At 45.8% G+C, this 24,838-nt stretch overlaps 1 protein-coding gene across 2 annotated transcripts in view; it reads left to right on the top strand.

Moving 5' to 3' along the window:
* The window catches only part of LOC119400087 (uncharacterized), a 36,482-nt gene extending 14,882 nt beyond the window's left edge, over window positions 1-21,600 (top strand). For both annotated transcript variants that reach the window (XM_037667046.2, XM_037667028.2), the window contains exons 7-9: window positions 1,680-1,913; window positions 5,431-5,531; window positions 21,253-21,600. In XM_037667046.2, coding sequence (XP_037522974.1) covers window positions 1,680-1,913; window positions 5,431-5,531; window positions 21,253-21,347 — 430 coding nt within the window. In that variant the 3' untranslated portion in view covers window positions 21,348-21,600. The remainder of the gene's footprint in view (window positions 1-1,679; window positions 1,914-5,430; window positions 5,532-21,252) is intronic.
* The last annotated feature ends 3,238 nt before the right edge of the window (window positions 21,601-24,838 follow it).

The following is a 24,838-nucleotide window of genomic DNA, read 5'->3' as shown; positions in this document are numbered from 1 at the left end:
TGACCCCCCAAAAATGCGCTCCCTTGCCCCGAGCGTGCTGCTTCTATTCGCTATTCTGTGTGCTCTGGAGCTGTTGTCGCTTAGCAAAAATTGTCGAGTGCCATACGTAGCAGGGTTGACTCTCAGGTTCTTTGCTGTGTGTAGCGTGTTCCTCCAGTCACTGCGGTTTTTGTGTCGCCACTGCTCCGTGTGGTCACCTATGCTGGCGTTTGCCATGGGAGTGTTCGTACTGCTTTGTCCCATAACATGCATGGGTGAGGCAAGTACCTTATTGCGTCAAAGCTGTGACGCGCCTCCGCAATTCTCTAGCAGTTTTGAACGAGAAGGCTGAAGCAGACTGATGCAAAGCGCGTTTTCGCCGTCCTCTAATAAAAGGATGAAGTATGCTTACACCGGCGCTACGCTTGCAGTACCATACGCGTGCATTTGACTAAATAGCGTCGGTGGTGAGGTTTCTTGGTGCCTGTGCCGCACTCATGAAGGTGGTCCCGCATTAGGTGGCAGCGAATGGCTGTACAGCACGCTTTTGTTGTAGGCTGTTAAAAGCGTGCGGTACACTTGATGCCACGCCAACTGCATGGGTGATGTTCTCCTGACAAAGGGAAGTACTAGCTTACAGGAAGGTCTGGGGAAGCTTAAAAAATTAAATAAGCAGACCTACTAAAAGCCAAAGCAGTAATCTGCCAAGTCATCTCAAGCAAAGGCGTTATGTACCTACGATTTCTGTGCAATGACAATTTGTTTTATTTTTGAGAAGTGTGATTTTCTTTTTTTTTTTTTTATGTTTATGAAGTGAACCTAGCTTCCAGAACAGTTTTCAATTGTTTCATGTGTTACTTGGGTTTGATAGATTGCGTGGTTGGTAAAAAGGCGATAATCCGTTAACCAAACTCTGCAAAGGTTGTTTCAGTGTTATGTGTATTCTAAGCCGATTAAAATATGTACTTGTCTCTCCAAGTTGCTACAAATTTATTTCAAGCTCCTAAGATGACATATGCCACTAACTGCTCCAAATCAACGTTCTTCTGCTCCAAAATCAGTTTTGCTGCTCCAAAAACAGCTGCAAATTCATTTCAGCTGTCTCACTTCTGGTCAGGTAGGGACAACATAAATTGTGGTTGCAGTGTTGGCTATCTGCTTTTATAATGATGTAATAATAATAAACATTACATGTGTACACCTATAACTCCGCAAGCTATAGTCAGGCGTTGGTCAACCCCTCCGGAATACACCGATGACTGCTACTTTTGATACGCAAATCATTGCACTGTAGCATGCACTTCATTTCGATAAATCTGACGTCTGCTGTAACGTGAGCGTTTACACTGTCAGTCTCTGAGCTTCACGCCAGTGTAGTCGACAGTGCCTGGTAAGCCCACGATATGAGTGCAACTAGACTGCACAAAGACATTGATCCACCTCGTAACGCTAGGTTCGAAAAAAAAAATAAAAATACAGGCATAAGCTGCTAATCGCTGACTGCTTTGCATCACAATATGGGGGAGCTGCTGGAATTTTATTTATGCATTCTAATATTTGGCTGTCCTCCCAAAGGAGATGGATACCTATCCTTGAAAACAAGGGGGGGGGGGATTTGAAGCTGTCAAGTCGGTGGACACCCTGGTATAGAGTGGTCTCGTGCTTTCATTTCTGGATTTTTTTTTTCAATGGTCCTACAGGCGCAGTGCATTCCTGGACTTTGAGAGCCCAGAGGTAGCTACTGCACAGCTGGAGCTCCTGCGCAGCATGCAGCTCAAGGGGCAGCCAGTGCAGGTAGAGCCCAGCAGACCCCGGAGCAGTTCAACGTTTAAGTCTGACCGCCTCTTGTACGTGCGAGGGTTCCCTGATGACAAAGGCATGGACGCTCTTGGGCCACTCTTCCCTCAGGCCTTGCTCATTGACCGCCGTGAAGGGTATGTCACACCACAAAATTAGTTTACAGATTAGCAGTTACGTGTTTGCATTTTTTCACTTCTCACAACCCAGCTGTGTTTGCAACTTATCGCACAAGATCTCCATTCAGTGGCCCCACAGAACATGCATGCTCTCCTCAGTTGGTGTCTTTCCATGGGTGCAAGTACTTGATTGATTTGTAAGCTTCTGCATATTTGATAGAATATTACGATATTGGATGCAGTAGAACCTTGATACGTTTCCGAAAAAACGCGGAAAATAAACGATCCGGGAAAACGTACGACCCGAATCCAGTAAAATTGAGGCTGACAGGCCCATATTGAGGTGCAAGGGCAAAAACATTTATTTCTCAAAAAACATGGAGGGACTCTTCGATTTTCGAACTCCTGACATGTCGCTGGCAGCCAGAGGTCAGCCACCTAGTTACGGTCCTTATCTGAAATGTCGTGGTCACGTGCGTTGAAATCCTGAGACAACCCGAATATTGCAGCATCGAACTCTGGGACAACCAGCGTAAGTGTAACGCTACCGCCATGTCAGCAGATGAAACTTTGCGCCGCATGAGCGTCGGTTCTTTCTGCATTGCCGCTTGGAAATATGGGGCTAGGTTTGCCGAAGAGCGGAAGTGATATTTTCGAGCATATGCATTTAGGATACGATCACGTATGTTTGCAAGATCACGCGCGACTCGCCCCATCCGTGAAGAAAACTGCCACCCTGCTAAAGGCTTAACAAGCTCAACTCTTCACAGTGCACGTAAGGATCGCGGTCCAACACGATATGCGAAATCTCGCGAAAGTGATAAGCGTCCCCGAAAGCGACAGCTGCTCGCGCCTATCACATACTACGTAGCACACTCGCGCTGCTCAGTTTGCGTTCTGTCTTGAGACATGCGGTGGTATGTTCGCCGCCACTCGTAATCGCACCATCTCGCATGGCGGAACAGTCTTTAAAGATAACGCCCGGCGTAATGGCAACCGAAGGTGAAGTCCCCAAGCACCCGCATTGCGATCCGTTGAGTCCTCACAAAGATGGCGGCGAGCGCGCATTGTCTTGTTTTGGCGTCTGATAACCAGAAACCTCCCAGATATCTTCTAGAACAAATTTTTTCTATCAGCTTCTGACGACCCGAAAAACGAACACCGACTGGAATTGCGCCGTGCGGAGCAACCAGAAAACGAACGCGCTCCGGGAGAAAAGTGTGGGGGAAATTATCGGCCATATTCACTGGGCACAGTGGCGGCGTTGGTATGGTTACGTGTCGTGGCGGACTGAGCGACAGCATCCATTCTTTGGGCCGCATTGTTAGTTCCCCCGGCTGTTGTTGTAGCCATGGTGTCTGAACAGAAGCGTGTGGAAGGAGTGTGCATCAATGTACCGTGCTACAGATGAAGAACTTACAATGCTCAGCAAAACCGTGCGAAGTGCTACAGAAAATGTTTTTTTTTTTTTTTTTGAAAGCCGTTTGAAGATTTTGACGGCCAGCGTCGCCGCCTGCCTTCGGGTCGGTTTGTGGTTGACAGAGAGCGAGACGTGGAGGGGACAATTGAGCAAAGCAGAGAAAGCGTGGAGGGGGGAAAGGCATTGCGGAGAAGCCACCGTCGCCGCGCGGCGGCTGTCTGCCACTTCGCGCTTCACAAGTACTACTACACGAGAGGGCTCTTTGCACACCTGAATGAGTTTCCTAGTACAAAACGTATCATACGACCGCAGTTTTCCGCGGTGCTGAACATTGTTGCCGAATAATCGTATTTTCCAGGAACGTATTAGCCAGAACTTGTTACATACAGCTGTACAGTAAAAGCTCGTTAATTCGGATTTCTAGGGACCGGAAAAAATGTCTGAATTAACCGAATGTCCGAATTATTGAATGGTCGAAATAAACACAATAAATGCACGAGTTTTTTTCAACATACCTTTACTTAACAAAGTAATCGCGGATGCTTGTTTGTTTTCGAGCAGATATTCGCGCGGACACAATTTTTCTGAGCCCTTCAAGGTGCTCAGCAGCTCGCATGATGTCTGCAGTGTCCGCAAAAGTTTCACCCGTCATCCGCGCTTTTCGGTTGGCACGGCAATCCACGGGAAGATTGTTGATGTTCTTAAAGCAGCGTGTCTTTTGAACCTTTCCAATAACGAGAAGCGGCAAGCGCTCTGTTCCCGTCACTTTGGTGGCTAAAAGTAGCAGCCGGGATATCTTACTAAGCGGGAACGTATCAATGAGGTTCTACTACTGTATTTGCTTCAGCTGCACTTTTATTATTTGAAATTTTCAAAGTATTTGAAACAAATGAATATTTTTCTGCTTATAACCTACCCGAAAAGGTAATTTTACAGTGGCATGGCACATGCTACAGTGAAATCACCCTTTCACATAGCATTCCCACTGGTGTAAAGTCTCGCGTCATGTGAAGTCTGCATGTTAAGTGCTGCCCGATTTTTTTTCCCATTCTTTATAGTGGCTTATACGTGTGCACTGTAGTGAATTTTAATATGTAGCACATTTTACTGTGCATGACCCTAACCTCAGTTACAACATAGCGGGTGAAAAATGCACATGTATAACCAGTGGAAATTTACTTCATACAGTTATGTTTTCAACAGTGTATCTGGCTGTTTTTCCAGCACATCTGCGTACAATATTGTTGAAAAGGGGTAGCAATGAAGGCGGTGCCATTCAGCTGTTACCCCATGCTCTTGCTTTCACTAGCCAAATAGTTTTCCAGCTTCAGGAGAGCTTTACAGCTACTGCGAATACTGTATTTACTCGTATAATTAACACAATTTTTTTTTTCTAAAAAATTTGACTCGGAGTGTGAATGTGATCATTGCACAGGGTGCAAAAATTTTAGTTACAAAATGTAGGGGTGCGATCACTATGCAATAAAATACGGTACCTTTCAAGTTGGGTTCATGATGTTTTCAACTTGTGGAGCCAGACTGCACTTGACGTCTTCAATTTTCATCTAGAGTGCAAGGGTCTTGGCCTTTTGCTTCAGTAGTTTGCCAGAAATGGGAATGTGCTGCGTAGCCATGGAAGCTCGTCTTCTTGGGCCATAGCACAATTCTAAGCTGCTCCAGGTATATTTGCCACATTAACGTGGTCAAAGGTAATTCGTTTCAAAATTCTGAATTCCCTGGCTACCTCAACCTGTGACATGCCATTCTGTATGAGCTGGATTACAGCAGCTTTCTGCAACATTGTCATCACCTTTACTGCATTTAAGAAATGCATAATTTTTGAAGCCCTGACTTTAATAAACATCTTTGACGGCAGTGCTGGTGTAAGTTGGCTACCACCACTGGTGCCATTTATAAATTTTGTGCGCAGACAGTCCGGAGTATTGAATGGAGAGCCCTAGATAGGTGTGAACTTTCGGTCATTGTTATGCATGCCATCTAAGGGCAGATTAGTGGTGCCATAAAAAGTCAGAATCAATTTGTTGGTTACTGGCTCTGCATGCCTGTAAAAGAGAGAAAAGGAACATGTATCTATTTCTCCTTTTTCTCTTTCAGGAAAGTGCTGCTGAGATTCAAGGATCATGAAAGTGCCATAAGTGCCATTAAAGAAGTTATTGCTCATGACGGGACAGACTACAAGTTCAGCTTTGCTGCTGGTAAGTACCACACTGCTTTTCATGATGTCTGCATTGTTCTCGCCATAGTTTGATATAGATACACTGGTGGGAACTCTGGCGCTAGTGTCTATGGGAGCTGCAACGCATGGCGCTTAAGCCAGCATGGAAATGATGGGTAGTACACGGATTTGTCTAAACTTCGTTCTTTCGGTTTTGTTTGGCTCCATGTCGCCTGCATCTGGTTTGTCGCAAAACGAAGTTCAGCAAAAGTCAGCAGTTCCACTTCACCACTTTAACTCTTTTAGGCTCACCAATTCAAATCTGGTCACGAAGTTCACAACAATCATTCTTTTATCCAAAAGAAAACCAGAACAATGCAATAAACAAAGCCACAAGTGCGTTCGAAGCCCGAAAGTACGAAGCCCGAAAGTACGACGACTAGGCAAATCCGTGTACTACCCATCATTCCAATGGTGGCTGAACGATCGCAGCGCCAGAGTCCCCTCTAGCTAATTTTAGGAAACTCTGTGGTTCTCGCAACATACTAAATTTCCAGAGTGGAAAATTGGAACAGCTGAATTGGAATAATTGCAGCAGGTCAACACTGACGCCACGACGTCACAGCCACATTGTGTTCTGTCGTTGTCGACTTGATCCTTCTCAGGGCTTCTAGTGCCGTGCCTCAAATGCTTGAACTCTGCATTTGTGTTTCACCACGACCTTTCTACTGTCCCCTAGTTGACAGCCATGAGAGACCAAACAGAATTTCATTGCACTTGGAAATCTAAGTGCACCTGCAAAAGCAGTGCATGCGTAGCAGTGGTGAAATGGGAAGACCAGGCTAAATAAGTAGCTTGCGATGTAAATTCCAAGCCACAAGTGATTTTTCTGAGACTTGCTCATCGCTAAGTGGACAAAAAACGTTCAAAGCTGGATGAATGTGAAGATACCAAAGGAAATCGATGAAAAAGTTCTACTTGCAACAAAAATGCTTCCCGTAGTTACGACAATGTGAAATCCATGTGATATGCTATTACATTGACAACACATCATAAGTAGTGTTTGTGCAGTGAACAGAGCATTGGTTGGCTTTTTTTTTTCTTTACCGTGTACCAGCCATATGTCATGCCTTGCTTTTTTAGAAACCAGATGAAGCATGCAGTTGCTTCTTTAGCTGCATCCATCTGACAGTTTTGCAGGCAAAGGAGTGCAGCGCAGGTTGCGCAGAAACAATGTGGTTTCAACAAAAGGGCTACAGCACGCATGTGGTTTGCGTATCTGATGTGCGTTTATTGTAATCTGTAATCATTGCAAAAGTAAATAACATGGGTCATTGTATTGCAATGCAAGCTTATATTAAAACTTCGACACTCGAATCTCCAGCATTTCCTTGAATGCCTACCTTGTATTCGAAGTGCACATTGCAACGGGTGGTTTGGCATCAGTTTAGGTTGCTAAGCAATATGCCTTTTGCAGCTGCCGTCCAGATGAATTCTCGAGTGTGCAAAACTCTGAAAATGTGTTCTCTTCAATTTGTGACAGCACAGTAAGGCCTCCTGACCACTTAGCACAGGATAACGAAGGAAACTGCTTCATTCTTTTTTTTTTTTGCCGAAATGTTGTGGCAATGTCTCCCACTCAGCCTCTCATAATGGAAGCGCTAGTAGACAATTTCTCAACTGTGCCCTAAACAGCAAGATAGCGGACACAGTGTTGCCAGAGCACAAAGCATTTTGATATTCCCTATTGCCATTGCACTGCTATGGAAGTCCCATGCCATTCGTTTGCAAAGCATGGTGGACATGATGCATTTTCTGGCACATCTCGCCAGAATAAGTAAATCCTTCAAGGTCTGTTATAGTCTCTTCATGGGCCTGTATTTGAACACAAGTTCTGCACTAGCTGTGCTCCTATGCTTCATCTTAGACACTATCTTGATAAGCACACTGCAGAGTGCTGAGGTATGCTTGGCTGAGATTGAAAAAGGGGAAGTCAGTAACTATCAGAGATATTTTCACAGTCCAGATTTAGAGATGTTCAGTTTGCCACAAAAGCTTTTCAAGATAATGGAGATAACAGTGTTTGAAAAAAAAAGTTCCGTATAGTAACTGCATCTCTGTTAATTCGGAATACCCTAACAAGTTTACTGTGTAATCTGAAAGTGCTGAAAATTGCTGTCTTGTGCAGTGCCCTGTTCAGATCACTGAGCAAAATGAGTTCGCTAACCATGGGTGTAGTGCACTTGGAGGTGCTGGTGGGGTCATGCCACAAGCACTGTGGAATTTTAGGGCTTCAGATTCATGATGTTGCTTCCAATGTGCCCTTGGCCAGGCCGGCCTTCGCCAGTAAAACTGCGGAAATGGTCTGTGAAGTCTTGCTGAAAGAACAGATTGGAAATCGAAGGCAAGTTCATAGCGCTCCACACTTTGGGATAGTGCGACTGTGGCACACAATGGCACATTCATCGCCGGCCGCCACATCGCCTTCGCTCTCTTCTGATGCTTATCCGTGAAGGAATCGCCGCAATCGCGTGGAAGTCGTAATCCTTGATCGGCCGGTCCCTGCCGTTACCTAAAAGATGAGACATTTTGCAGCACATTGTGACGTAGACGCAGTGAACATTTAAGCGCCAAAAAGTTATCGCGGTCATAGCTTATTGCATTTTATGGCTTCTTGCGTTCCAAGGCATGGGTTCATCGTAGGCAGTCATAGCTGCAGAGAACGGCGCCAGGAAAGGTTGCCGTGCGAAAGCTGACTGCAAGGCTTCATGCTGCCTACTATTTCTTTTTTATTCCCCACTGCCATTCTGCCACTGAAGAAACGACTGGAAAGCGAGCGACCTCGCTCGTAGCGTCCGAAAGCAGCGCGTGCGGTGCTTGCCGATCTTGGGTATCTTCGTCCCGAGTAAACTGGACCGGGGAATGCGCGAGCGCGCGCCTCTCATGCTTTAGAAGGCCTACTTTAACTTTTTTTCGCTTCGTATACGCCATATTTTTACCGCGACCATGTCTGAAGTGTTTGTTGTAAAAGTAGGATGCTTTGAAAAATGTTCGCTATATGTGGACGCAATTTCAATGGGTAGCATAGGAAAATGTTAAGTGCACAGAGAGATGGTCGTTATAACCGATAAATCGTTATATCTGGGATCGTTATGAGTGGGTTCGACTGTATACACCTCCATGTACAGAATAAAACCTTGGTTGTAAGACAGCGCTTGGTCTGTCTCACTCACTGTCCTGTGTTTCACGCTGTTTTCTCATATCGTTGAACATGTACCAACTGGCCCAAATAAGCACTCTAGTGCTGTAATTCTAATATTCACCCATGTATAATATCGCATTGACTATGCAGGATATTCAGTTCATCCAGTGTCTTCGCTTAGCTTCGATGTGCTGCGTATGACTGCAGCCGATCACTTCGGTGAAGGCACTACGATGTTTGACGAGTCGCTTGGTGTGCCGCGTTCCAGGAGCAACGTCGGAAGTAATTTTTGTTTGCTAAAAATGAATACTGCGAAAAAAGAAATTGCACATGCATTTTTAGAGTAAGGTTTGATTTTTTTAGTGCGAAAATGGAACATGACTGACTTCAGAATAAATATATCTACAGTGAAACCTCGGCGATACGATCACAGTTCATACGAATTTTGGTGTGATACGACTTTTTCGTTGGTCCCGGCCTAGGCCCATAGGCCTGCACTGTAATGGAGTACGGTTGTTGCGAACCGATTGTCACCCAGCGACGTTTGATACGAACGTACGCTACCGCCCAGGTACGAAGGGGTGCTGTCCGCATTGTCGCGGAAGACGCACCAAGCACGTGCGAGCGTTGGAACGCAAGCGTGGGCATGCGCGCCGCACCGCCAAATTTTTAATATCACGGTGTAAGAAAAACACCTTTCTTACGGTCAGAATAAACCTTCAGAGACACGTCATGGCCTCAGAGATCGCCTCAGAGACCGTAGGAGAGGTGTGGGCGATACATATCACGTACTGTCGCAGCGCATTGTCTTTAGGGAACATTCATGTGTGCACGCCCCCTCCGTTTTTAAGACTGGTTACACACTACTACGACGGGGACGAACGGGTGCCGCTATAAGGAGCTTCGCCCCTAAAAAGCATACTAAAACTTGGAAGGGGCTACTGCTGTCACGGGTCAGAACGCACCTGGTTCATTAATTAAATACGCGTGTAGGGGCCGTATATTTACGAGTGCTGGTATGATTGCCGACATCTAAAAACTTAACTGATAATCATTCAGGGTTCTTCCTGACGTTGCTGCGGTCCTGAAAAACAATAAATGAAAATGTACGCCAGCTTTGTTTTGTCGCGTGATAATTTTCCATGCTTTCTGGTGATACGAATTTGGGATGATACGAACATTTTAGGTGTTCCCCTGAGATTCGTATCACCGAGGTTTCACTGTAATTACATGCTAATTACAATTATAGAAATTTGAACTTTTATTGCAGTTTCCAGCCATTAGATAGCTCTGATTTTGCCACCTGTTATGAAAATACAGAATAAGCATCTTTATCACTGCTGTAAACTTTGGCTATCTGAATGCAGTGCTGCTTGAGACATCAGGATTTACACTAGTTAAACATGTTTGTCACTCTTGCTAACCTCTCCTTGCTGACATCGTTGTATTATGCCACACTACTTAGCTGCTAACTTTCTGTAACATCCAGTCATCACTGACTTATCTAGCAGTCATTTCATGTGTAGTACCTCATGACAGGGCCGTCACATTCATATCACAAGTTATTGCTATTCAAGCTGGTATAACTTTGATTTTTTCTGTGTAGCTTGGCGGAAATGCGCAATCAACCACCACAAAAGTTTACGGACCACGCGAGTGCATGACCAAGTGCCTCTTCACGACATTTGCTCTACATCAGTGGTGATCGACAGCAGCGTTACTCCCAAGATGCATCCCTTTCTTAATTGATGGCCTGGCTATTTTCTCGTTAAGCAGGCATATTTTCCACCTTCCTCTTTTTGACGAGACATACTCTTCGGCAGCCATGGCTATGTGCTTTTTTTTCTCCAGAGCAGTCTATCAGCGTAACTTTTATTAGTCACAATCTTTTTCACAAAGTGATATCTCCAGTGGGACCTCGTTAATGCGTACCTGCCGGGAACGCCACATAACTACGCACTAAACGGTAGTACGTATTAACCACAAAGTAAAAATTTGATTCTCCTCGCATACGCCATCGCTGCCAGCAAAGAAATAAATACAGTGCCACAGCAAATATTGCCTAAAGTACCCTCTTCAAAGCCTTTTCTTTCTTTTTGCCAAAGTGGAGAAAGATTCTGGTACTCTCGCACGACCGTTCGATAGTGCCGATAGCACGTGGTGGCGACGCCAAGGAGCATTTCGGAACTATTACAGGGCCCGGTATACGCAGCGACTGACATAGCGACAGTACGGACAGTGTCGGCTTTCCGGAATATATGTGTGCGCTTCTGTACTGCGATCTCCTACTTAACAAAAACTGACACAGTTCTATAAAACGCGGTACGACTGCGTGGAGCCTATCGTCTCCTGGCTAGTTGAATGCAGTGCGTCGCCTTCTCGGCTCACGCCGTCACTGCCGGGCCGCTTGCTGTACCGCACGCGCTCATTTGTCGTGGGAGTGTTCTTTGTGACCACTTCGCTCCACAGTGCACAGATGCGGCGATGCCGACCCTCCTGCAAGCGATGCGCACTCCGCGACGCTCTAGTGGTCCGGGCAGTGGAAGAAAGTGCGTTTGGGTGGTCGCCCAGTAAAAGTGTGCAGTATGGTTACAACAGCGCTACTCTTGCTGTACCGTAAGCATGCGTTTAGCATGAAAGCGTCAATGCAAGGAGGTTTCTCGTCGCCCGCGTCCAGCAACTCTCAACTTCGCAACAGCGAGCTGCTTTCGTTTCTACAAAGCGGCACGGGCTTGAACACGGCCCCGCACAACGAGGCGGCAGTGATTGGTGGCCCAGCGTGTTCAGGTTGTCGCCTGTTAAAAGCGTGCAGTAGGCTTAAAGTAGTGCTGCGGCGCACGCGTGCCCAAGCAAGTCATGCTGGCGTGCTCGTCGGTGGCTGCCGCGTCACCTTCATTCTTTCCCGATGCTTACCCACAAAGGCGTCGCTGCAATCGTGCGGAAGTCGGTATCAGTGATCGACCGATCTACACACTTCTCGAAGAGACGGAAAACCTTTGGCGGCACATTGTGGCGTCAGGAAGTTTAGCGGCGCAGTGAAATTTTATGGCACAAAACGTTATTGCGGTATGCAAGGTACGCACTAACCTGTAGGTGTAGGGCGAAGCACTATGGCATAAGCGGTCAGCGAATGCATTAGGCTCTGAAACTCGGTCGGGGATTCGTTGCAACTACGTTTTAACTGTTGGTACAATGAAAGCGGGTACATATTAACGAGGTTTGACTGTACTTAACTATACACCATTCGAGGCATGCCATGATAGCTGCGATTCTGCTATCAAAGCAGCAGTGTGACAGGCATAGGGCGCGAGGCCCACCACTGGAGGCACGGGCGCTGCAATTGCTGTGACATGCAGGGTTGGATCACGTGATCTCACCTCGCTTTGGCGAAGGGAAGCAGACGGTTGAATGCGTTATTTTTAACTGCGATTTGGTGATGTTTCTCTTTTGAACAGTGTTGTTTTACTCTCACTTCATGTGTGCGGACCCCTGGAGACTGCACCATCCGGAAAAGTACAGTAAAAGTTATCGGCGGCATGGCACTTTTCTCCTCCGTGCCACAGTGCGCTACGTACGCGAAGGAGCTAGGCGTGAGATTTCACTTTTACCCCTACCCTGCTTTGCAAGAGCATGATGCCACTGTCATCTGTCTTTTTTGTTATTTCAAGCCCATGGGGTTAAAATGAACACCGACCCCGAATGTTCACATAAAAGCAGGACGTTTTGGCTCCTGCATGGGAGCCTTGTTCACAAGGAAGAATGAATGCGCAAACCGCAGTGTACTAGAAGGGGGTAGTGTGCTCTGTGCCCTATGCTATGCAGGCGGTGCTCTGAAGCCGCTCGTGTCGCCGGTACTGGGAGCCGCTAGGGGCGCTGCAGCAGTTTCCTCTTGAACATTTGCGCGCTTCTATCCTTTTGCCGCTGCCGCTTTCTTGATGCGCACGTGCTGAACGAGGCTGCAAGTCGATTTGTTTTTCGTGTTAGTGGTTTGCATCAACAACAACCGCGGTCTTCGTTTTCTGCTGACGTGCCCGTGCTAAGGCATGCTAAGCAAGTATGCCTACTGAGCGGCACAATCACTGTTTCGCGCTGGGATGCCGGATTGGTTACAGCCGTGTGATAGGCGCGCCGAAGCAACACCACCTAGACTATTGACAAGGCCCCTCCAGAGAGAGCGTGACGTCACGCTAGTTGCCCACCTGCACGCACCCCGTCCGTCGTCTCCACTCGTTCTCGTTATATCTGCTATGGGCACTTACTGAAAGCCGGTGTTTCTTTTTTTGTTCCTGCGCGGTCTGCATTTGTTTACGCTTGCCTTTACACCTTACAGGCATCGCACTGTAACAAGAATCAGACATGGATTTGTAGAAGTGGTTTTATTAGGACGAAAGGCTAAAACCGTCCTACCTCATTCCTTGTTCAAGGTTTTGATTTTTCTGTCAGCAGCATTTTTTTGTGCGGTGCTTTGGATGGTGCAGTAATGCTTTCATTTGGGCCAGTTGGTGCAAATTTGTAACTTGATTCATGGCTGCGCTAAAAACACGGACAACAGAAGAGACGTACACAGGACGTCTCGCCCGTCCTGTGTACGTCTCTTTTATTATCAGTGTTTTTAGCGCAGCCATGAATCAAGTTACAACTTTGGATGGTGTCGTTTCGAAGTCTACAAAAGTTGTTCAAAGCGACATTTGTTGCAACACGCACTACAATCCGCACGATAGTCTCAGAGGTATGGCCATTTTCGCAAGTCTTTAGCTCAACATTTTCTAGCTGTGATGTGGAAATGGAGCTGACAATGCCTCGTTGGTTGTTCGACGTGAGGAACGCCTTTGCATTTTCTGCCTTGGTGAGCTTTTCAAAAACAAGCGTTGCCACCAGCATCATGTGCACAGTACACGGCTGCGGAAGCTTTAAGCTTCCTCTTGACAAGCTGCCATTCATTGTGTTAGCTTCCACATCTATGTTCCTGCTCTTCAGAACGAGTATGCTGCTGCAAAGTCCTTCCCGACGCTGCGTCGAAATGTGACAGCTTTCTGATGAAGTCAGCCTCGAGGAAGTGGAGTTCGCAGACCTGCGCCAAGCATAACACAGACTTAATTACTTTCTTACGAAACGAGCTAATGGGAACTTTGACACGACCCTGAGTATTTCTGCTCTATTTTACCGCACTGCCCTACCTGAAGCGCGACAAAACTACCATCACCGCACACGATACTCGCTCCGTTCAACAGTAACAGAGAAAGAACACCAGTAATGCGATAGAGCCGGTAAAAGAGCAAATTTCAGCAGTTTCTCACCTTGGAGTGTATGCTTGGTGTGAAATCCTTTCGCGGATTGGCTTTTATCCAAGACTTCTTCGGAGCTTCATCCTTGGGGAATGCGAAAACACGCACTTTCGGACCACTGTCATAATTGCCGCGGCATCCGGGAACACAACAACGTCCCATGTCGCACTGATCGAGGTGTAATCACATACTCACAAATGCAACACCAATAAAATAAGACACGTGGCAACAGACGAAGACTCAGAGCAGTGAGATGCAGCACCAAGGCTAACGCAGTCTAACCAGCGAAGCAGGTAGCGAAGAAAGGCAAACCTGTCGTGGCTTGTCCGCCGTTCGGGGTAAAAAAGTGCGCGGGGTCACCAACACCTACACCTCAGCGACGCGTCCTCGGCCACTGGACAGTAGGACAACTAGCGTGACGTATGCCGTCTGGAGAGAGGGGTATGAACAGGCCTTGTGAATAGTTAAGGTGGTGTTGGCCGAAGGCGTCCCTTTTCAACGTCCCTCAAGACGAAGAAAGAAGACAGTGGGAGGGGAACCTGCACTGCGAGGATAAGAAGCTTCACGAAACGTGTGCAGTGTGCGAATTGCATTTCGAGCCGCATTTTGTATTCGGGGACTATATTTATATCATTGACGACAAGGAGGTACGCATACCTCGTGGAAGGCCAACGCTGTCTGAAGACGCTGTACCGACGATCCTTCCGAGTCTCCCCGCGTACCTCAGCAAAAAGACTCCCAAACCCAGGACCAAAAGAAAGCTACAAGAAGGTGACCAAACGACCAGCAGCAGCAAACGTCGAACTGCGGCAGACGCGCCGTCCGCCGAAATTGACCCGAACGACCAGTCGCCACCAAACGCAGATACAAACGAGATGTGTAGATATGTTTTTGTGATGTAAATATTATTGAAAGAAAAGTTGACGTTATGTATTGCCGCACCACTTTTGAACGCATGGACTTGTAATATTTCTTGAACCTAACCAGTTCTTAGATTGTTGTTGCATTTGGTAGATGTCTTGTGCATAATTTTTATGCCAGTGCTGCTCATAATAAATTGTGCAAAGTAAAAATCAGATTTGAAAATAAAGTGACTGATGTTTACAGAAAGCAATGTGCCCTCACGAAAAATCTGCTCGAATGTAATAATTTTCTACTTAAACAGCTGGAATTGTGCTTGTTTGAAGTTTCAAGGTAGTGATTTCCCAGAAATAAAACGGTCGTTGTAGATGCCTTTCATTTTCTTTCTGGCAATGTGCACTTTCACGCGCATGTAAAGCATTTTCTTACGCGAAAAGCGCACAGTCTTACGCAACTTGACTGGCGAGTTCCGTCGGCTTGGACCAACGGTGACCGCCAACGCTTGGCAGGAGTGGAGCGTGCGTTCGAGGCGCATACAGCATTTGAAAATGCCTGATAGAGCTACGCGTAAAAACAGGTGCAAACATCGCGCTGGTCTAAACTATAAGCTAATTACTTTGGTGACGAGCCATCACTTGATCGCTGCTATCGGGGAGGCACCCGACATCTCTCGAGTCGAGTTAGCGCTGCAATCACAGCGGAAGCGTGCTTCTTTTGTATTTAATGAGGAAAGCGAGTGCGTATGGACACAATTCCAACCGTATGGATAGCAAGACCTTGTTTATAGTTACACAGTCCGCTAAAATAACCCACAACGCCCGCCTAGCGTAGCCGCGAAACTCGTGAAAACCGCACAGCCTTTCAAGAGGAAATGCTTGTGGCGCCATCACTCGGAGGCAACATGAGGTGCCTCAGGCGGCGCATGTCTGAGCCCACTACCCCTATTCTAGTACACTGTAGCGCAAACAGTCCGGTTATGTACGTTTTAAAATATGACTTGGCAACATACGTACACGTGTGGGAAGTTGCAGTCATTACATTTAAGCATGTGTGTTGTTCTCTGGATTGTCAGAGATTCAAGATAAAGCAGTAATGGAAGTGCTGCTCCATGCTGCTCCAAACTGTAATTCTTGTTAGTAACTGCTCCGAACCTGCTCCGAAATGGCACTGGGAAGCTGAAAACAATGAACTTTAACAGTGTGATCATCCAGCGAGCCTAACCAAAAACAAGCTGTATACTATCATCCTAGTATGGCGCATGTATACTAGCTGCATAATAGCATTGTCAATATATGTCTCATTTAGCAGTATATTTGTACCTGACAAGCAGACTATTTTGGTGAAATGTGTGCGAGATTAGTTCAATATCATACTGATTAATAACTGCCGCTGTTACAAATGTGATGTGCGAGCTTTGACCTCATTTATGCCACAAGAACAGGCATTTTAAGTGCATAACTAGCTCATTGAGTTGCTTTTTTTTTTAGTGCAGGCTATTTTGGTGAAGTATGAAAATAAGATTGCTTTGATCTCGTACCATTTATAAACTGCTTCTTTGGTGATGGTCATACGTGATTGTGGTTACTTTTATCATTTGGTGTTCGGCTTTATCGCTTTTATATAATTTATGCCACAAGTACTGGCAGTTTTCAGTGACCATCCATCTGCTTAATTATGTTTCTTGCAATTAGCACTGACTATTGTATGTGCAATATACTTAATAATAAATATTGTTTATGAAATGCTTCAATGATGCTTTAAACTCCAGGCATTGCACAGAATATCTTGCCATCAGCTCCAAAAACACCGATTGCTGCTCTAAAAGCATTTTTTCTGCTCCAGAATCTGCTCCAAAAAGCAAAATGTCGCTTCCATCACTGATAAAGCAGACAAGTCCAGTTCTTTTCCTTCAGTTATCTTTGCCCGATCCCAGTATATTTCACTGCCAGTTGCTTCTGCATGTTCGGCTAGCGCATTAGATAAAACCTTCTTTCTTGCAACATGCATGTGCTGCTCGAGTCTTTGCTGAAAGTTGCCTGTCTTGCCGAGGTAACTTCCACCACAGTCTGCCCCCCTCTCCCCTTCCCGGGTGTCCATTTCAGTTGTCATTGTGTTTTCTTGACCACACGGGTTTCTGTCTGACTCTCGACTTCAGCTCATGGGGTCCCTGGCTTGTAGATTGTCTGTAGAATGAGCCCATAGCCAGTGTCACTTGTTCTTCTTTGTTGTTTTAAGCTGCAGGCGAAAAAATGGCCAGCTTCAAACACTGATTCACCTTCTAACAGCAGCCGCGTAATGTCATACTGCTTATCAATGAAGCTGTAAATGCTGGTATTTTCACAGAAACGTAAAATCATCATTTAGATCACTGTAAGCAGCACTTTGCAGCATGCTCATTCAAGTGCGCAAAGTAAATGGCCGGCTGGCACACGGTGCATTTGCTATCGCAATCGAGCCAGATCGGGACCATATTTTCCTATTGCGATTGGCCCCTTTGTAGCAGCTGCAGAACTCTGCTAATCATAGAAAATTTTCGTCCTCGTGTGGCTCGATGGCGATTGAAAGTGCACCGTGTGACAACCATAGAAAATTTGCGCAACAAGGAGCAACAGATAAATATTAAGATTGTGCCGCAGAGAAACCAGTGCTCATGTGAAATGTTGTTTAGCTACAACTCTGAATAAGGCACGCACATGCACATGGCTCTCTTGTGTTTGCCTCCAATCATATAGGAAAGATTGCGGCTGCATGCAGCTCTAAGCATGCTGGGTTGCTGCCCACAAAGTAGAGAATCTGCTTGCGTTGTGCTTCATAGGGCTACATGTGCTAAACAGCGAAGAATGCAAATTTGTGCAGGCTTGTCGTGTCAACCGTGGCCAGTTTTTCAGATGCGAACCTACAATCAATAAAGTTGCACGGTTGCATACACTTCTTGCAGCAAAAATGTTTCTTTGCCGCAAGCATGCATGTAAAGCCCATTTCATGCTTCAATTCGACACAGAATGGCTCGTTACCTTTTACAAAAGCAGCGCACTTGGCCCCCGTGGCTTCCATATAGTATATGTGGCCATAGCAGACGACGCCGGCAGTCGAGCGTTGCCCGAGGCATTATGAGGAGCGTAAAATTTTTTTTTGGAGCAGTTGTTTTAGCATTTCCTACAGTCAGTAACGAAGCCGCAGCAGTATTTCACTGATTTCGTCGAAGTGAAGTACATGAATAGAAAATGTTGCAATGGCTTAGCTCGGCTATGCCAGGATAACGTAGCGTTAGCAAAGGTTCAGCTGATTGTTCTTAGCTTTCCTGATTGTCTAGGATTAGCTTGATTATCATGCTTACTGCTACTCCAATGACACACACATGGTATACATATTATGGGGAGATGCTACTCGAAAAATGGCCTTTTTTCTGAAAATTGTCACTTTTGACATTTCACTTGTAAAATTATGTTTGGTCATTAAACTTTTATTTCTCCGAGTATCAAGGTGGAATTCAGATTAGAAATTGTTGAAAAATCTATTTTAATCAGGCAATGTCACTCTGGCCTCAGCCACAACAGGGGCTGAGGCCACATTGTATGGCAAGTTGATGTGGTTAAGAGCAAAGCATGAACCATGTGGCAAAGCACCAAGGCACGGCACTCCATAAACTGCCATTACCACGTCCACATGGAGATAAGTTGAAAAATGATGCAACACAAGAGCTGCAATATTGCTACGAAATTGCAATAACCACCCACATGAAATGTCCAGGAAATGTATTTTGCCAGGCGAGCATCCTACTTTAATTCTAGCAACGTGACAGGAAGTCACCAATTCTGTTCAGAAGGAGCGACTTCCTGGCGTAAGCACAGGCAAGCCAGAGCTCTTTGGGAGTTCGTACCAGATTGCACTCTAACCCTGACTAATGAACGGGCATTGCCTGTACATCCATTACATAGGCACCTCACAGATGAAAAGCACTTGGTTCACTGTCAACAAGGAACGATGCAAGGTGTTGTGGACTTGCTCAACAGCGAGGTCTGGCTTCTATGTCCAAAGATAAAGCTCCGATCCTGTACAGCTGTGGACGCTGCAACAATGGCTACCTCATTGTTCACTAAGGGATATTCAAACTTTGAGCACATCCTTCAAGATCTTGATATACTGCCACCTGAAGAACTTGTCACCCTGGGCCACTTACATGACCAGAAGCGAACCAATACAGTGTCTGTCTGCATGCAAAACAGCTGAGGCATGGGCTTATCATTGCCACATGGTGAAGAGAGTGCATCTTTATGGCTAACTTAAGGGCTGGGAAGGATTAACATATGGAGCAGGAGGTTTTTAAGTGCACTCGCTGTTTAGAGTGTGGATTGTTCAATGCTCTCACAAAGTTTCATGCTAATCACACTGTATATTGAAAAATACACAGGTTTATAACTTTCAAATGCGTTTTTCTCAATTTCCATTCTGAGGCAATTCTGACATGTTGTGCACAAACTTTCATGCACTTTTGGCACAGAGATTCTTCAGCCACTCTAAAATACAGATATCTATATAAAGTTGCACTACACATTACATATTTTTGGTTTCATAACTTGATATGCCGATAGGGGAGATGTAAAATATACATTTGGGACCCTAGATTTTTTTTAAAAAAGATAGCAAGTTAAGAAGACATTTGAGGTACTTTTCAGTACTGTACTGCTCATGTGCAGCAAAATGAGTCATCTTAGGATTCTGTGTGAAAATTTTTAATAAGCTTAAAAGTGTGCACAAAAAACCCAATATTTTGTTGTCAAAGTTGTAGTAACTCTGGAACTATTACATTTATCAGAAAACTAATTACAGTTTTGAAATCAGCATCACAAACTCTACTATTACCTAAAATTTCAAAGTTCTAAGTCAAGAAATAAAAAAAAATCTTTTTCGAGTAGCATCTCCCCTTATGTGGCACATGTATATTTATTTTGCCAGGCAACTACTTCGGGATCCGATGAGTTAAGCTTCTCCGCTTTTTTGCGCCGTTGAGCAGCATTTGCGCTCTCCTTCTCCGTGGCTAAACCATACTGGTAAACGCCAGTATGGTAGGCACTATCAAGCGGCTCCAGTGCAGTGTTAGACGGCAACTGCACAGCGAAGGCAAATAACTGCGCGCGCGCCAGTGCCAGTACATATACCTCGGCTACAACGTCACTCCTCTGGAAGGCGCACACCAGCGGGAGGTGCCGGCTCCGATGCGCCAGCTGTGTGACATCACTAATCCTCGCGCGTGCGCAGCACGGCTCTTGAGGAGCCACGCGGAACTGGCTCGGCTAGGCCAGTGTAGCTAACGCTACAAAAAGACGCGAAAGCGGCTGCGGGCTGTGCAGGAAAGGGCTGACAGAACAATCCAACCTTGCACATCACAGGAATGCCTCTGCATGGCGGCGCCATGATATGTCCTCGCGTCCAATACTGCAGATAAACGCTTTGCGTGAAAACAATGAACTAACAATACGCTGCGTGGCAGTAGGAAATTGATATGTCGGCGCATAACGAAAAGGCACATTTCTGGCCCAGTGCTGCAGTCGATGGTAGGTGGCGCAGACAGGCAGTTGAGCATGCGCTCGCGTGGTCCGTAAACTTTTATGGTTGACATTACTTTATGTGATGCCTGATGATGTCGTCTGGTATAAGCGCTTTAATACTGATGTGCTTCTGAATCTGTCTGACCCTGTACAAGCAGACTGAAAGCCTTAGTGACGAATCACTGATATTTCCTGCAAACATTTGCAAGCAGCATAGCATATTACTAGTGAAGTTTTGTGGAGGAAAAAATACAGCAATTATCCTTTGTGGCTGCAAGCTGTTCCTTGCAGCCGCAAAGGATAATTGCTGTATTTTTTTTACATGAGTAGCAATGGCATTTTCTATGTGGCTTTTGCAGGGATGCGCAGTCTTTGTGCATTTAGTAAAATTCCCATTTCATGTAAAAGGGGGAGTGCAAGATGCCTCAAAGTGACGATCACTGTGGTTGTCGTGATAGTATGCAACGAATACCGCTTTGTGGATGGGATGTCACATGAAGTCTAGGATTAGCTTTTTCTCTTATTGTTTCCTCCTTTTTTGTGTGTGTGTCATGTAGGTGCTAGCTGTCAAGCAAGGTGGTTGCTGAAGGAAATCTGGCTTTGTAGCACGTTTCTTAATGTAGTGCGAGGTGTGCTTCAAAAAAGGGGATAGGCGAGAAAATGACTTGCATAAATTTTTGCTATACATGTAGTACACTGCTGGAATGAACCTTGCATAAACAGACTTCAAATTTCGATCACAATGAATTATTCTGTGTTCTTCCCAACTACTTTGGCTTTCAACCTCCTGTGGGAAACAGGGAAAGCTGTGCTGCCCCTATGAGACGTGCACTTTCATCAGTCGTATTGTTGGTTTCATTGCAGCTCGGCCTAGATGGAACCGCCGGGGCCCGCCCCGACCAATGTGGCGCAGGCACCCACAAGGCAAGTTCATCAAGCATGAGACAAGGCAAGACTGAATTCTGCTCACCCAAGTGCCATCCAGCCATTCTCCTTGTTCTGCCAAGTGGTGCAAAGGGAAGAAAGGCACCGAAAAGAAAGGAAGCCACGTGCAATAATGAAGATGCCAGGGTGATGTTAATGGATTGTCAGAGTCTAGATTGTTAAGAAACATTAAATTTTTTGTTTTTCTTAAGTTATTTTATATTTTATTTTGTTTTTATAAGGACAACAAATAAAGAGTGCCTTAGCAGTACAAGGCTGTGTGATTAATTGTCTGCTTTGGGGCACGAATTCTTGTGCCGGACATAACGCACTGTGCAGTCATTCTTGCACATCGAGCACAGCAAGAATGACTGCACGTGCTCGCTAGGGAACATGTGGTTGAAGAGGTACCAAGACTATCCTTTCTTTGTATGCTACCTAAAAAGGCAGAGTTGTGCTATGATTCGCCATTTCGTTTCCAGGGGCCATATTCTCAAACGATCGCAAAACTATCACCTTTGGTGTGCGCTGATTGGCTATGGAGCAAAACCGGAAAAATGAGGGTGCCATCTAGTATTTCCGTCGACGTGACTGTGCTCTGTAGCACTCCTGACATGCCTGGAATAAACACACACCTTATCACCGTCGGTTGGTGGTGAAGTCTAGAATTTCAGTGACATAGACGGTAGCTTCTAGTATTCAATCCTCTGTGGATGTGCGTAGCATTTTTTACGCTGAAGCTTTCAGCAAGCATTACCTTGGGGTGTTTTCAGCGCTCGTTTGCGAGCGCGTGTTTTTTCGTGGTTTGAACGTTCACTTCCAGGAACATGAACCGTGAATGCTTGCCTGCTTTATCGCGCGCCGGCAACGTGTTGAGACGATGTCGCTGCCGCGGCACAATATAGCTGAACTCTGAGTACACAGTGTTAAACTTTCAATGAAAATACATTTCATAAAAAGTTGTAATGTTTAAATATTATACTGTGCATTAAACAATTGCACAAGAAAACGTTGAAAGCACTTTCAACATGTCCTATTTTTCAAGTAGCCACAGCCAAGCCTGGCCACTGCGTAGAAGCCAGCGTACGCTCGCAAACGCTGCACTCTGGTCGCTCTGCGCTCGTGCGGTACACTCACTCCTGTGTTGTGAGACATTCGTACCACCAACGGCCAGTGCAACAATGATGTCACAGGCTAATGTTTCTTCAGTTATTGAACGCATCAGAATCTAAGTCACCAAATGCGATACTATCGCCTTCTGCGGTCATTTGAGAATACGGGCCCAACTTGTTTGGAAAAGCCGCTCCTTGTGCACTCACTGTAAAGACATATCATTGCATCAGACGCATAAGCTTTGTTAAATTTTATTTTTTATTCTTTATCTGCTACTGAATTAACATCTGCGAAATTGTTTGCACTTTGTGCAAGTTGGCACATAGTCCTTTTTGTCTACAGTAGGACGAATGCATCTCCCAATGATCTCCAATAATATACAACAGTGTCTGATGCAAGCTTATTTCATTTTATGCCTGCAAATTTTACAATTTCGTCGCTCCATCCAACTTTCTGCTGTCCTCAGCTGCATTTCCCATCCTTTGGAACCAATTCTGTCGCTATAACTGACCACCAGTTATCTGTCCTATGTGTTACGTGACCTGACCAGCTACATTTTTTGCACAGCTGTTGTGTGCCTGCTTGTGGGTTTCACATTTGCTCTAACGACGAACTGATGGCACAGGGGAGGATGACAAACAGTGAATGCGAATTGCAGATCACGCCTGCTGTAGCTTTTACCATGAGCGAATGATTGGCACCGGCCTTTGGAAGACTGCAAGCACAGAGCTCGGTTTGTGGAATGCAGAGCGCAGTAACTCGTGCCTGGTATGGCTTCTGCCACGAATGGACAATTGGCACAGGGGAGGATGAAAAAAGTGGGTCGGTTAGAGTACACTCTAGCATAGCAGCTTGTGCTGTTCTTGCTTTGAGTAAGCAGACTCGTTTCAGACCTTTCCTACTCCTGCAAGTGCGGCCTCCTTGCACTTTCACCCATTCAATTCTTCCAAAGCACTGTTGGTGGAACTTTGCATGTTAACGCAGTTTGAATGCAACCAGTGTAAATGCTCTGTCTGCAGCTACTGCTAAATAAACTGCTCAAGCAGGGGCTCAGCGCTGCCATCATAATCATTGGTGAATACTATTTCTCTTAAAGGGGCCCTGCAACACTTTTTGAGCATGGTCAAAAAACGCTGCTGATCGGTAGTTGAGGCTCCCGAGAACATGCAAGCCAAACATTATAGCGCTGCATGTGGCCTGGGATTTACAATAAATTCTCAGTCAGCTAAAAATTGCTTTCTCTTTCCTTGACTAATGGTGTTATTGACTCAAAATCACTGCGTCACTGGCACAAGTTCCACGCCATTGGCTCATTTGAACATGGCGTGTTCGGTAGTTACTGCGGCCGCCGCAGGAGGCCGTCACTTGCCTGTGCGCGCGGGCGATCGCAGTGAAAGCATGCCGCGCATTCAAGGAAAAAAAGGAAAGTGCTCAAGGTCACGAGGCATGCGTGATGTGCCTCTTCCCCCATGCCACCCCTCCCTGCTTAGCTTCTAGTGCTTTCGTGAGGACGAGAGAAAGCAATTGCAGCGTGCAACAAACCTTTGCAACTCCGCTCGTACTGGACTGATTCTAAAAATTTTTGCAGTGGTCGATTCGTGAGGAAATAAGCTCCTTTAGTGAAGCCATTCCATGGCTACTTGGAAAAGTGTTGCAGGGCCCCTTTAATGTGTAGTACTAGAATAGTATTGGCTACCCCTTTTCGTTCTGATCCCTTTCGCTGTCTTCCCATCATTTTATGTTCCGTTGCACTTTGCGTGGTCCTTCACATATTTGTTATCCTCAGAGTTTCTGCCCAATATGTTAATACCAGCAGAATGCAATGATTGTACACCTTTTGCTTTGGGGAAAGTGGCAAGTTTCCAGTCTTGATTTGAGACTGCCTACCGTCTGCACTTCAGCTGATCCTTATTCTTAGGTGAATTGCCTTTTCAGGAGTACGCTCCCCTGTTAATTTTATGCCTGCCAACTCGCGATTTGCATGCGAGAATCCAGGTTTTTTACCAGTCCCGATTAAATGGGCGTGTCCTAAAATCTCCCAATAAACAGCTGCAACCACACCTGAAATGAAAATAATGAAGGGCAGCTGTTATTGCTGTTTGGTTGTTGTCAGAGGAGGAATGCCGGCAAGAGATTTAGCTTGGGAGAATAAAGGCTCGTGCCTTTTATGACCCAACTGCAACATTGCTCAAGTGGTTTGGGCGTCCACCTGCAATGTGGCAGTTACTGGGTTCGATTCCCAGTGCTGGGCACCCACTGGTTTTTTTGACTGGGAGAGAAGTACCCCAGGCCTGGTGCTCGGTGTTGTGGGTACTCTTCTTTTTTTAAAGAAAGTGACCTCCTTTGTACTCATATTTCACTCCCCTTCCCCCAATGACTGCACCGTGCTCCCTTATGGGGGGACGTGGCAATG

Source organism: Rhipicephalus sanguineus, chromosome 1 (genome assembly GCF_013339695.2).
Source record: "Rhipicephalus sanguineus isolate Rsan-2018 chromosome 1, BIME_Rsan_1.4, whole genome shotgun sequence".
In the NCBI taxonomy this organism is placed as follows: domain Eukaryota; kingdom Metazoa; phylum Arthropoda; class Arachnida; order Ixodida; family Ixodidae; genus Rhipicephalus; species Rhipicephalus sanguineus.
Note: the sequence above shows the minus strand (reverse complement) of the source record. Positions and strands in the feature narration are given on the sequence as shown.